The sequence below is a fragment of the Onthophagus taurus genome, chromosome 10 (genome assembly GCF_036711975.1).
Source record: "Onthophagus taurus isolate NC chromosome 10, IU_Otau_3.0, whole genome shotgun sequence".
NCBI lineage: Eukaryota > Metazoa > Arthropoda > Insecta > Coleoptera > Scarabaeidae > Onthophagus > Onthophagus taurus.
In genome coordinates this window covers 5,608,227-5,623,487 of record NC_091975.1, presented here as the reverse complement: position 1 = coordinate 5,623,487, position 15,261 = coordinate 5,608,227, and the positions used below count along the sequence as shown (strand labels likewise).

The 15,261-nt window shown below is 33.3% G+C and overlaps 1 protein-coding gene across 3 annotated transcripts in view; it reads right to left on the bottom strand.

The window, feature by feature from the left end:
• The window catches only part of LOC111413708 (limbic system-associated membrane protein-like), a 37,076-nt gene extending 22,046 nt beyond the window's left edge, over positions 1-15,030 (bottom strand). For all 3 annotated transcript variants that reach the window (XR_002706204.2, XM_023044768.2, XM_023044769.2), the window contains exons 1-2: positions 14,700-15,030; positions 9,021-9,131 (exon numbers count right to left, since the gene is read on the bottom strand). Coding sequence is in view for 2 of the 3 variants with exons in the window: in XM_023044768.2 (XP_022900536.1) it covers positions 9,021-9,099 (79 nt within the window). In the remaining variant the exon portion in view is untranslated. The remainder of the gene's footprint in view (positions 1-9,020; positions 9,132-14,699) is intronic.
• Between the last annotated feature and the right edge of the window lie 231 nt (positions 15,031-15,261).

Genomic DNA, 15,261 nt, shown 5'->3' with positions numbered 1-15,261 from the left:
AGGTACAGTGGAGGAGGTAAATTGAATTTTGTCACCGACGTTCCTGGGTTAAGTTGAAATGAAAATGAGTAATTCCGGGTATTACACGAAATTCTCTATGGTAAAATCGACCTATACACATACATAGTCGAGAGAGTCCCCTATTAAATTCCCTTTTTGCGCGATGTTCTCTCGTCCGACCGATTAGTGGCGATAATTGGGAACCCGGCCCGAACATATAATTGAAATTTACATACACGTACGTTATCTGTACCGAGATTTTGTTTATATTGCAAAACTCGACCTGTACCATGTTATTACCTCATATTATTTAGACCCCATTAATTATCTTTCCCTATCCCGTGTAGAAAGAAACTCGAGGAGTGTTCGTAATTGCTTTAGAAACCCGCAAAAGAAACTTGGCTAGTACAGCGAAGTCGCTGCACTTCGCGGGCTTGTTTTGAAGCATTCGTGAAATACGACCGGGTTTAACTTTAATATTTATCTAAGAATTCGTCGGAACCCTACATCGTTTTGCGACGTGTGCTGACTTCAAGGAGGCCATCCACATTCGAAAACTGTTAACGTAGCGATAAATTTTTATCGAATCGAATGGTTTTTTCAAGCCGAAGTTTTATTGCGTCCGTTAAAAGTGAGAAGAGAAGGTAACTCAGAGTTTCTCCATCAAATCAACTCGAAAAACATCAAATATCAATCAAATGAGAATAAAGTTGAACTTTAAAAATAGCGTTACCTTTTAACAACATACAAAAAGGTCTCATACGTAATTTATTATAGTTTAGATTTTAAATTCCTTATAGAAGAAGTAAATCATTTTCTTCGCATAGAGGATATGACCTGGTTTCCGTAGGGGAAGTTCGTAAATGTACTTACATCAAAATACGAACTTTCAATGGATCTCAGAACCTTGTAAAGGCAGACGACGCCGTATACCGAAACTGCCAATGCTCCAGGTTTACTTTTCAAAAAGTTTTACGTTTCATACAAATGTTTTATTGACTTTTTTATGTTATTATTGTATCAAAAGTTTTATATAAACACAAACACAAATAAAAAAGGTATAAAAATCAACGACATCGGTGTAATATTGAACCAAAATGGAGAATTCCATAAGGGATGATTTAACGCGTCTAATATTGAAAGGAATTCCTAATCGACGATAATCGGAAATATGGGTCACGCGGTATTTAATATTCAATATCATCCGAACCCTTAAACGAAAATCAATGGGTAGTAGCTCCCCCCAAAATAGTTCCACGACCAAAAGCCTTATCGGTGGTGTTAAAGGAGGGTGACGTGGCTTTGGGGGACGACAAAAGACCCCGCTAACGATAATGACCTGTCCGCGATTTCAGGTGCGATCAACTGACATCGTTTCAATTATTATCATTTCAATGTTATCACATTCGTTTGTATTCGATCGAATGCGGGGTGAAACAATTTTCGAAATGGTGGAATTAATTTTAAACGGGACTTTATCGTACCGCGATGCAAAAAAGGGCATAAACGCGAAAATAACTCAACGGGGCGAACGTAAAACCACCACCGAACCCGTATATCTCCGACTCGTATTTTTATGTTGCGACCCGTGAAAATTTTTACTGGTTTTAGTATTTTACTTTCCAATAAAAACGACGTATTTTTACAATTAGTCGTTTTGTTCTATCGATTTTTTATAGACCAATATATTTAAATGAAAATAAAATTACTTAGCTATAATCTGTTTTTTATTTAAATCAATTGTCAAAGTGTCGTCAAGTTGGTATTGAAAGTAAAAGCGCATGTCGTGACTTTTACTTTAATTGTGTGCCACCACTGTCTATCAAATTTGTTAAGATTGATTAAAAAACAAGTTTCATATAATTTTTTTGCTGCTAAATCTACCATAAAAATGTTAAGAAAGGGTGGAATGGGATGTCAACTGTCTAAACGCGAAAAAAACTCTGTAATTAGGTATTGTGAAGAAGTACAGACGGAGACACCAAATACGAATTTAAAATATATATGTGATAAAGCTTCACGTATTTTTGATGTATGTGTATTGCACTTGAGTTTTAAAATTAAATTTATATTCAACATAATTGTATTAGGTTCACAGCACGACGGTTTTTAAAATTATTCAAACCTACAAAAAATATCAAACTGTAAAAAAACCAAAAACACAAGGGCGTTGTAAAATGAATACTTAATTTTGCAAGAAATGAATGTGATTTTACTAATGGTAGATCAAAATTACATAAAATTATAAAATCTATGGGATATAGATATAAAAAGATTAGCAATAGAAAAGTGTTAATTGAACAACCACATATAGTTTCAAAAAGAATTACATTTTTAAAGACATACTTGCAATACCTAGAATCCGGAGAGTATACTTTTGTTTTTCTTGACGAAACTTGGATTTACGAAAATGGCACCCAAGTTTATCAATGGGTAAATGAAAATGAAAGATTCGGTATTCCGCAAAGAGCAGAAGGCGAAGGAAAAAGATTTACAATCTTGCACGCAGGCACTTCGTAAGGGTTTTTGCCAAATTGCGATTTCTTGCTCAGTGACAACACGGAGCACAGAGATTATCATAAAAATATGACGTCAATTATTTTTATGGAATGGGTGAAAAATCAATTACTTCCAGCATTAAATAATTTGGGTGCGAAGTGTGCGGTAGTAATGGATATATCACTCAAAACAAATCGAGAAAGCTCCAAGTTTCTGCACAAAAAAATATGATAGGAAAAAATGGTTAACTGAACATAATATACAGTTTGAACCAACCTTAAATAAAAAATCGTTATGGGAAATAATTACAAGCGTCAAATTGAAAAATCCTTTGAAATTGAAACTGTTTTTCGCCTTCTTCCATACAATTGCCAATATAATCCTATATATAATAAAGATCTGTCGTGTCAAGGAGACTTGGCAAAAAATTCTTGGTCATTACACTCCGGAGATGTGGGCAAATAGTGTTCGCCACTGTGAAGAACTAATTAAAAAAGATTGGACAACATCAATGGGAAATTCATTAATAACTGATTTACCTCCTGTCATCATCCAACTAGCGGAAGACTCAGATTCTTCCAGTAATTCTGATTTTTAAACAATATTCAAATTTTAATTATAGCACTTAATTATGTTATCTTAATATATTGCTCACGAGTTTTAATTTCAAAACGTAGATATTAGCCAAGTGACGAGAGATTAGTGGCTTCGTCTTTAAAGTGACAATCAGTGACAACTTCGTTTAGAATATACACAACCTTACTTATTATTTAGTGGAAAATATTATAAAGCGTGGTCATAGAACATGGTATCTAGGGTGGTACAGACCGTTTTTTTATTATCAATGACAATTGATTTAAATAAAAAACAAATTTTATAATTATAATTTTTTTATATCATATTTTAAAAATTGAGATTGTTGTCTTCACCAAACGTCACGATAAAGTGGAGGAAAGGACATACCGGAAATAAGGGACACGATCTAGTGGACAGGTTGACTAAAAAGTCACCGATTTCCCCTGAACTGTAACTTTTAATACGGCATCAAAGCTGATCAACTCCATCTCCCATCGAGCTTTTTGCGATAGATGGGATGAAACTACAATAGGTGTCTTTGCAAAAAAACCTCCGTTCCACCATAACCGAAAGAGATCAACTCAGTTCCAGGGAAAATCAAAAAGGGTGTGTAAGTCATATTGTTTGTAACTGTCCCAACCTCGACTGTCCTACCATGGCCCCAAATTTCGGAAATGAAAAACATACCCTTCTGTTCTATATTTACGTTCATTAAAACCTTTGGGCTAGTTTTCTGACCCCTGAATGAACTGTAAATTGGAATGCACAAAGGGCCCACTGGGGCTTAAGTGCTGTAAAAGAATTCACCCCCAAATGAAACTAGACACAATTATAATTTTTAAAATTATAACCAAAATGTAACTTTTATAATTGATTCACACTAAAAATGTAATATTTGTTTTCGTTGAATACCATAAACTCACTTGATTTGAAAATGTTCGATTTATTTTAAAACAAATGTTTAATTCGAACGATTTTATCAATAATTGAAAGTAATTTAAATAAATAAAAATAACATTTTTAACTAAATGAAATTAAAATAAATTGGTATTGACATTCTAGTTTTCAATTTTTAATATTATTTACCGTTCATTTCATTATTTTTAATTATATTACATAGCATACTTTTATAAATTTATTTTTATAAATAAATTTGTGTTAATCGTTTTCTGCAAAAGTAGATTAGGTTGATTGCAAAATAAATTTTGATTTAAAGTTGGAAAACGTACAAAAAGTAATGAACGTTCCAAAATGGAGAGTTACGTTCTACGACAAGCTTAAGATTAGATTTCATGTCTGAGCTGGTAAATCACAGGATGAAATAACATCAATAAAAAAATTACTTTATGGTGAAAATACATTTTTCAAAATAAATCTCCAAAATTAAAGAGCTAAAATACTTGGATTTTTGTATGAAACACTAGAAAGGTTAGTGGGTTCCATTTGTAGTGCTTTTGTAAGTATTGCAGTGGTATTCAGATCTTCCCTTTGGAGCTTAAAATCCATAGATCACGTGGAGGTGTCGCTCCTTTTCGTACTTATATTCAGGGCAAGTCTCAAAGTGAGTTGGATCTAACTCGTTATGGAAGTATGCAGCATCTCTCATCCTTCCTGTTCATCACCTCTTTACTGAGTTTAGCTGCGCAAGCAAGATGAGACCATATAGCGTATTGTGTCTAGTTCTTAAAAAGATCGTTCCCTTTAGGTTTCATGTAGTTCCAACATGGAGCAGATTGGCCTTATCTTAAAAGTTAAAAAAATAAGTTAAAAAATATTACTTTTTTTCACATGCCACACTTAAATGGAGTGGTGCAATTTTATATGTCATCAACGGAGAAAATCGGAAAATCCTCTAAAACGGCCATTATTTCAGGTTGGATGGAAAAAGGAAAAAAGATACTTCAACTCTAAGGCGATTGATTCTAGACTCTATTCTAGACTAGTGGGCAATATATTAGATTTTCAATATTAACTCAAATTTAATATTTTTGTGATAAACTCTTAAAAAATTATCATTGATTTTTGTTGAAATAATTTTAGAAAAATTGAAGTTATTATTTAAGAGAGAATAATTTACCGATATTGAAGTCTGGGAGATTTAAGAAGCGACCGATTAAAACGTGGAATGGCTTGGTGTACTGCAGCCGTTGCAGGAAATAAATCATCACGAGGATAATGAAAATCCGTTTAAGGTAATATATTTTTCACTGCACGGTCGCTTTTTTTAATCCCACAACTCCCACTCTATTTTTTTTTAATTTTTTTTGTATCCACTCGAATCCCGGATCATTTATTTCCTAGCTTTCGAACCATAACATCGCCGTCACGTCGGAACGTATCCAGGATCCGGGGATGCACAGCCCTCCGCATCCTGCCGCTCCGTTATCGTCGGGCAGATACGCCAAAATGGATACTGTAAGCACCTCCCGCCAGCAACTACTTCCTGAGAACTACACAGGAAGTTAGTGTAAGGTGTAGGAAGATCTGTAGTCAGAAGCCGGTCCTGTCTTTCCTGCTGCATTTCCTGCTGCGAGACGCTGCGAGGTAGAACCGCGGGAGGAAAATCAGTTTGTAACCCTGAATAAAGCCACTTCAAGTTGATATATTACAACAACGGTCCTCATGGTAGTAAGACTTTTTTGAAATCCACGCGACGGAAATAAAAGTCTCTTGCATAACGCATGCAGTGCACGACTTAATTTGCATGACATATGGGCGTTTCGCGCGAAACGCGCCGTCCAATTCGGGGTTCGCACGAACGCCCTCTCCGCAAATGAAGCATATTTTTATTAATTTTGTCGGCCTTCGGCGTATGCTAATGTCGCCGGAAAACGTTTATGAAATTTTCATCCCCCGGTTATCGTTTGAAACGTATGCAAATGCACCAGTCCGAAAGTAGATCACGTTGAAAAAGCGACGTTGGATTCATTTTCCAGCGGGCTTCGTTAGATATTCAACTAAAATTGAGTTGACTCAACTATTCAATAATATCTAAAAGTAAAAAACGAAAGGTTATGAAACTATTATTGGATATCAATTTTTCATTCGGTGTAAATACCGAAAGTTTGATGAATAAATAAATTACAAATACATTTTTAAAATAAAGTATCGATCACATTTTTTAATTTAAAAGCGTTCATTCGAATGAATTTTTGATGAGAAACCTTATAAAGTATTAAAACCCAGCAAAATTCGGTTTAAAGAAAGAATTCGTTTCCTCTTAAAGGTTTGTTAAAAATTAAACACAAACTCTATTCCATTTATCTCTTAAATATTACGATATTCAACAAAATTGTATCACATTATTAAATAATCAATCTATTTGAAACGTTAAAGTATATAAAGCGAAATGTATATCCTATTTTTTTATTTATAACAGTGTTCTCTCAATAAGGAATGAATTTTTTATATGAAGCTTTATAAAATATTACAAAACAAGTAAAATTCGATTTTGGCGAGGGAGTCGAGTTTAATAAACCTTATAAATACGATTTATTACGCGAAAATGTTGATTTGACTAGAAAATAGAAAACAAAACAAAAAACTATGTTACTTGGTGGAGTTTCATAATACAACATAAAGGGTGTATTAAAATATGCAAGACACGATTCTGGCATAGGACCAACCAATAACACGCGGCCCAACTTATAACCATCACTAGCCCATAAGTTGGCATTACACCAGTGCAGGGCCGGTCTACTGAATATATGAGCGGGTCATAAATTCGCCAACCGATCGTAATTCATAGAATATTTCTCTCGGGCGAAGACAGGAAAGGTGCTCCCCAACACTTCGCGCGCCCATGCATAGTGATGTACGACCCTTAAACATTTTTTCTTTTTTTTTCAACCCTCCGGTATTCGCCAAAAACTAACTAATCACTGTTTCGGGTCAATCGAATTACGCATTAAGTGCTGGAGCACGAAGCAGTACTGCGACTTAACTCCCTTAACTTATATTAACTGCCTTCTTAAGCGACCCCGAGGTAAGTTATTTATTGACCTTCTCTCGAAGCAACGGCGGGCGGGCGTCCCAATTTTACCGATTCCCGGTTACACCAAGTGATCAATAATTAACGCCAACTTGTTATTGGCGAGAGGTACGTACCCCTTTAATTCGATGAATGCACCTTAATTTATGTGCAAGATCGATAGTAGCGGACTTAATGCGGTTACACTTCCTCGAGGAACTTTGTATCTTACCTCCTTAAACACAGATACTTGCAACTAAGATTAATTTAATACCTGAAATTAAGTAACATTTCTCAATATCTTTAGAAAATAATCAATACTAACTTAACTAAAAGTAGAAATTGGCACTAATTAGTAGTTAATTCCTAATTGATAGCTAAGACAGAATTTCAATCGACATTAAGGTAACTTTAACAACCTAGAATTTATGGTGAATTTTCTATCTAATCATAAATATAAAAAATTGATCAAAAAAGAGTAGCTATAAAAATATTGATGAAAAGTGTGATTAAAATTTTTTTTGCCGAATATAAATGAGATTTTTAAAATCGAATTTTCCCGTAATAAAATAGATAATTATCTTTGTATATCCTGGAAATATTACAACAATATTCCAGAAATTGGGTTTTTCCCGAATTTTTATATGATTGAAACAAAATTAGTAAATCACAAAATTTCCTTTAATTTAAAAAAGTTATAACTCAAAAAATAAAAACTTTCAGAATGATTATTATTGATTCAATAATTAAATGTTAAAATTTAATGTATAAATGCGAGAAGTTAAAAAATCATATCTTAAGAACGCATTAAGATATTATGACGAAATAGCAAACATTTTAAAGCCAATTTAATATAAATTTAGTTGCCGTAAATAATCCAAAAACATTGTGGTTATGATTCTTTTAACTCAACTATGCACATTTAATTATTATAGATTTTTTAAAAAGAAATTTCATCATATCTCAAGAACGAATTTAGATATCACTATGAAATTTTAAAGCAAATTTAATATATTTTAAGTGTACTTAATGTAATTTCCATAAATTGCGTTATTATCATTTTTTAAACTCAACTCTGCACATTCGATTCTTTTGATTTTTGAACAGAAAATTAAAGAATCATATCTCAAGAACGAGTTGAGATATCATGATGAAATATCGAACGTTTTAAAACAAATTTAATGCAGATTTAATGTGGCAAACATAATTTCTTGATTTTTATAAACTTCAGTGTTATGATTTTTTACACTCAACTCTGCACATTTGATTGTTATTGATTTGAGGGTTAAATTTAAAAAATCATATCTCAAGAAAGAATTGCGGTATCACAATCAAGTAAAGAACATTTTAAAGCAAATTTAGTGTACCATTAATAAATTCGTTGTTATGAACAAATTAAGACATTGGCGAAAATAAATTAATTATAGCAATAGGTTAGTTTAAGTTAAATTATACAACTGACCCATTTCCTGTTAGTATGTTGACGAGTATCACCCCGAGGAAACAAATCCATGCAAATTGTTGCAAATTGCTAGTTGGCATATCCGTGTACAATTCGAGATAATAGCGAAGGCACACGACTCGCTTACTATTCATACAAATTCAAGTACGAGTTCGCCCACCCGGCTTACATGAAGTTCTCGGGCGATTTGTCATCGAGGCTTTTAAACAAACCCCGTGGCGATAACGTGGTTTCGGTAATATAATTTGTTCGTGTTACAAAATAACACCAGAATTTCGAAGCCCCCCAGTTTGAAACCACTATATTATTAGGCAGGATGGTCGTTATCGATACCTCACTATTGACACTAATTAGCTATAAGCTAATTTCATCTATTCAATACGTCCCGCACCGAACCCTACTGATGTGATATAGCTAATTTACCACTACAATAGGATAACAGCTTAAATTCGATAGTATAAAAGCGCTCGTTGCGGTTAATTTGCGTTGAAAGGAGGTAAAAAATATACTTACATATGATTAAGTTGTTCTCGTATACGTAGTATAAAAGGAACGCAAAAAGTATGCTTTGATGGTCCGTTTTCTGTCGCATTTTGCTTCCCCAATTAGGAAACGACGTGACAACTATAATAAAAGAGAAAAAATACTAAAATTAATATTTTGTTGCGTGTAGATTTCCTCGGTGCGATTATTTTTATAGAATAGGTCGTTAAGATTTACGATACCAAGCGGTCAAGTGTTGTAATAACTTTCAATTATGAAAAACACGCAAACCATATGTAATAAAATACAATAACATTATTAATAATAGTATTATTATTACAATTATTTATAATTAATAATATTTATAAATGTAAACAAGCAATTATTTACGTTAATTTTAAAGCAAACATTAAAAAGCTATCAAAGGGAAAATTCAATTTTATTACGTGAATTAAATAATTTTGTGCACTCCACTAATTTATCTAAATAAATTTATTGTTTATTGAACCGCGGAATTATGCACAGCTTTTGATGATGCATCAATGTAATTGATAATTAACTTCGAAAATGGTTTCAATTTATTATCACAATAATATAAAATAATAATTCAACCGAAAATGTTCACCCTTTCCTCATACTGCTGACATTTACAGGCCGCATTTCAAGCACTTCGGCGACAGGAGGATCGCGAGAGGGAGATATATCTTTGTGAAAAGAGCCATCGTCGATGTGCTTATTGCGCTTTTCCCTCGAACCGATCGATTTTGATTTTATTTCCTCGTCGTTTCCCCGTTAAATTCAAATTCCAAGTTGAACCCGGCAAACAATACGGTTCATCGACGCAGTCATTTAAAGTTAAAGTCAACTCAAAACGGCAACTAGAAAATAAACAGGACGGTTAGACATACCTTTAGATGGCGGGAAGGATCCAGGTTTTGGAACGAGGGAAGTTGGCTTCGTTAGAAAAGACTGCTCGAAGCAACACAAAAAGCAACTAGGTCACAAGGTTGTGTACCTTAAATACGCCGTAGAGAACGCTAACAATCGTTTTTCTTCCACCTTACGTGTGGATTTCACCAAAGACGCCCTTTACACCTTTACTAACTTCCGTTTTTTTAACTTTTTAGATTCCAAAGATTTCTTTTTTTTTTTTTTTAATTTTTAAATTTACTCCAACGAGATAATGGAAACTCGTTAACGTTTTAGAAATTTATCGGCGATAAATCCGACTTCCGGGAAATAAAGGCTAAGCGATATCATCTCTAAATATCGTCTATATACCCATAAATTTCGTGTTTCCAATTTTATTGCGGAGACGTCGCCGCGTACACAACATGCGAAAAAACTGAAGGAAATCACATGGTTTATCGATACTGCTGCTTCCTCTCTTTTCGCTCGTTAAAAGTTGCATTAATTTTAAATTTCCCCCCGGAAAAACCGATGTTTCAAAGGCGGAAGAATTGGAAACAATAGGACCTGCCATCGGTTTCTTAACGTAGTTATCGCCCAGCTCTTTGTTCTGCTACCCTTTCCGTCAAGATATCTAGGTCACAATTGAGCATTCGTTTGTATTGTTTCGTGAATAGAAGTTGGAAGTTATATTTTGTTTCTACTTCTTTAAATTGACACTTATTTTAAATGGGGAAACAACTATTTCATTTAAACTCAAGAGAATCGCAATCTTCTTGTTTGACACGATAAACGAGATACAATTAAAATGAAACGCGTTCAACCTTGAAGATGAATGCAGCTTGAAGCATGCACACTAGACATCCATAAAAGCTTTTATTGAAGTAGCGCAAATTAATTCATAAGGGAGCTAAATCATCATGTATCAGTTTCTGCAAATATCGGACAAAGAGAGTCTTGATTTTTCATATTACAAAGAAAAATATGAAGACAGAGATAAGAACCTCCAGCAAAAAGGCAAAAATCTAGAAATCCATAATTTAAGAGTATTCGTGGATATCCATGTATTCATAATAATGTTAATGAGATAATTGATTCATATTTTTAATTATGATTAATCTTATGAAACGAGATAATTTAAAAAATCATTCTGACTTTATTTGAAGGAGTTAACAGATGAGCTTGGTATCAAATTGAAGGTAAAAGTCCATAATTTGAGAATATTCATGGTGTTCCATGCGTTCATAAGAAAATTGTTGAGATATTGGATAAAATCGATTGACATTTTTTGTTATGCTTAATTTTATGGATCGATAAAATTCAAAGAATCATACTGACTTTATTTGAAGGAGTTAAGAGATGATCTGGGTATCAAATTAAAGCTAAAAGTCCATAATTTAAGAATATTCATGGTGTTCTATGTGTTCATAAGACCATTGTTGAGATACTGAATAAAATCGATTGGCATCTTTTGTAATGATTTTATGAATCTATAAAATTCAAAAAATCATTCTGACTTTATTTGAAGGAGTTAAGAGATGATCTGGGTATCAAATTAAAGCTAAAAGTCCATAATTTAAGAATATTCATGGTGTTCTATGTGTTCATAAGAAAATTGTTGAGATATTGGATAAAATCGATTGACATTTTTTGTTATGCTTAATTTTATGAATCGATAAAATTCAAAGAATCATATTGACTTTATTTGAAGGAGTTAAGAGATGATCTGTGTATCAAATTAAAGCTAAAAGTCCATAATTTAAGAATATTCATGGTGTTCTATGTGTTCATAAGACCATTGTTGAGATACTGGATAAAATCGATTGGCATCTTTTGTAATGATTTTATGAATCTATAAAATTCAAAAAATCATTCTGACTTTATTTGAAGGAGTTAAGAGATGATCTGGGTATCAAATTAAAGCAAAAAGTCCATAATTTAAGAATATTCATGGTATTCCATGTGTTCATAAGAATATTGTTGAGATAATGAATATAATTGTTGATTAATTATTATTAATCAAAATAAATTCATTTTTGATCCCTACTTTAAGATATCGTGGTAATGAATGGATTAAATTTCAGAAATACGTTACAGCGTAAATTAAAGTTTGAAATATGCTTTTTAATTTGACATAATAGTCGTTTCTGAGATCTCATAAATAAATGAGTTACAATTTTTTTTTAAATGTGTAGATTTATTATTCGAGTATATCATTTCAAGCAAACTTACTTTGCAAATTTGTTTGTTTGATTTATGTAAAAAGGATTAATTTTGAATTGTATGAAAGTTAAAACCTTTGCAAAGATGTGTTTCTTTATTCAGAAAGGAAACTTCATTAAAAATTGAAACCGGAAAGGAATCGCGTTTCCACCCTAAAAGGTTTTAAGCTGAAATTTAATAGTATCTAAAGAAGTCGAAATACCCTGAAAATCTGGTCGATGCTAAACAAATTGCACTACGGTGGAAGAGTATAAATGAAATGAGGGATGAAATTCCGTGTACCCATTATCCGAATTGTGTTTAGGATCATTTAGATTTCGCGTATATCTCTGATAAATTGAACCACTTTGATGGTATTTTCTGTCGCAATTAGTGAAAACAAACTCGCCGTCGGGGATGATTCGCGCGAAATTAATGAATTCAAAAACTTCTTTGGACACTGAACGATTGCAGCGGTTTCGCCCGGGGAAAAACGCAATTATTACTGAAACTCAGCTGGACCATTATTAAGCATTGATTGATTGTTGTGGGAAAATGGCGCAAAATAATTATGGAAGTTAGACCGAAAACTGACAAAATCATTAATCACGAAGGTAAAGTAATCACGAAACTGAGAGATATTGTTTTTAAATAAAAAAAAGTTTTTTAATTGAATTCGCTTAAATAGATTTAATATAGATCAATTGACATTTCAAGGATGACTCTGTATTTCCTCGTTAGTGAATTCACCCCTTGTCTGCAAGACAAATGACCTGACTGTCTAAAGTTTTAATTACCTCACGATTAAGTTAAACTCAACCTCATAGCCGATGCAATCAATGTCGGTCAATTCAACAAATAAACCCCGTTTTTGTTGCAATTAACTCCAAACTGGATATAAACCCCAAACCATTATAAAGTTCAGGTAAATTAAACCAATTGAATATTAAATTTAATACGTTTAGTTCCGGTTTGAACGAATTGAACATCGCGAATTCGATTATACTGAAATCAACCCTTGCGGAAATGTACATACAACGGAAGTCGAGATTACGGGTTACTTACAGGTCATTTGTTCTTGAATAGAGTTGCTCGAATAAAGCAGCACCCAAGTTTAAACTCAGCGGTTTTCCCGAAACAATTCCGTTACCGGTAAAATATGTCCAGAGAATTTCGAATCTTGATTCGTGAAGCAAGATTAAAGTGGTCACCGTGACCATTAAACACCAACTACCGAGGCGTTATCGCAAATTACACGACAATTATCTATGTTTTACTACAATTCCGGTCGTAATTAAACCCTCTTTGTAAATGTATTTGTTGTAACTTTGTAAATGTGGTTTCAAAGTCATTTTCTTTTTATCAAACATTCACGTTTACTTCATCGTCTTAGAGGTTAAGTGATTTTCCGAGTTTGCAATAAAGTTTTAAATCGGTGCGGAAGTTTCAATCGCGTGAATATTACCTGGGAAAAAAGGTTTTTTTATTTTTTTTTCTTCGATTTCTCTCCCCGGCAATAATTCTATTTCTAACGGATTCGCGAACGAAACGAACAGGTACGGTGACGAAATAGAAAAACCGAAGCGAACTCGGCGTGAAACTTATCGAAAAGTTCCGATAAGTTTTACGACAACCGTACCCCGGAAGTCCTCGGATTTACCACGGGAATAATTTCCAGTCGCGATGTCAATCCTCGTAGATTCCAAAGTTTTTCTTGGTTTATTCGAGAAATGTGTTTCGAGGAAGGTTTTCGATCGATTCTAATTAAATTTGATATTGACTAATTAGGCTGTAATTCGTACTCGAAATTCCCCGGATATAATTGCCACCATGATTCAAATTTAATTAGAAGTGAATATCCGATTAGGTGTGAAATGCGTTTCAATTAGAATCAGAAAAATCAAATTGAGGAAATCGTTTGAAAAGGAATTTAGTTTTCAATTGGGTGCGCTTATTTTTGATTTCAAAGTCGAAGAGGAAAAAGGCTTACACCCTTTGCAATTATTCAAAGCTTTTCCAACTGACTGTTTACTTAGCTTGTTTACGACCAGGGTCGTATCAATAAAAGCTGTGAGATACGAATGACTTATTAATACCTCACTGAACTTTACGAACACCCACAACATCAAAATAAATTAAAAGACATTTATACTGCTTATATAAGGTGAGTAGTAAGTCGGAAGCTTTTAAGATAAATGAAGACATACGAGGGAGAAATTACGTTATAGTCTTCACTCAAGCACATAAACCCCATCTAAATCGTTTTTTCCAAATTAGATAAGATTTTCATTTATTAAAATACTTGATGCAAATGATACGTGTAATTAATATTAATTAGATTTGGAGGTCTGTAATATATTCCGCGTGCATCGAAACGTATGTCTGTTCAGAATAAATTATAGCCGGTTTAGACGTCGAGGTGCCATTTCCGAATTAATTACAATACATTATGAGGCCCTTTGGATCCAAAAAGATTATTATTAATTTTATAATAAAATAACAATAATAATAAGAAAAACTTTACTTAAATAACATATTACATACTCAAATAAAAATAATTAAATTTAAATTTAAAAAAAATAATTAATCGTTTCTTACATATTTTAATTAGAATCTCAAATGAAAATCCTTAGAATTCACAATCACTTCTGCCGCCACATCGTAGCGACACAACACGCACAATTTTCTCAATAAACCAATCACCATGATTGAAATATAAAAAAAATAACACAATTTTTTTGTGAAAAACTGTTTTGGGATTTTGTGAATAAAAAAATGTTTATCCGTTAGACGTCAACGTGGGCAACATTTATGTTTCGACGAGCTTTTTATGGCGTACAGCAGAACTACATCCATCAATCAAATTGGTCTCGATATACGCGATGTCGAATTTTCGTCCTTTTCGACGTTACGTAACGACACGAACCAAGTTTTGATAAGGACTGTGGTGGTATCCTGTTCGTCCCGGCTACAGCCCCCACCTTCAAGTCCTGCGCAGGACGTTTTGCAACCCGATTGAAGGGCTCCCGCGAAGGGATACGCGACGAACGCAACGAACAACACAAATTTTTACGGGAAAACCATAAAAAAGGAGAAACGGAACGAACGACCTGGAGAGTAATAAAGAGTAATCCCCCATTATCCTTGCACTTTTTTCTAC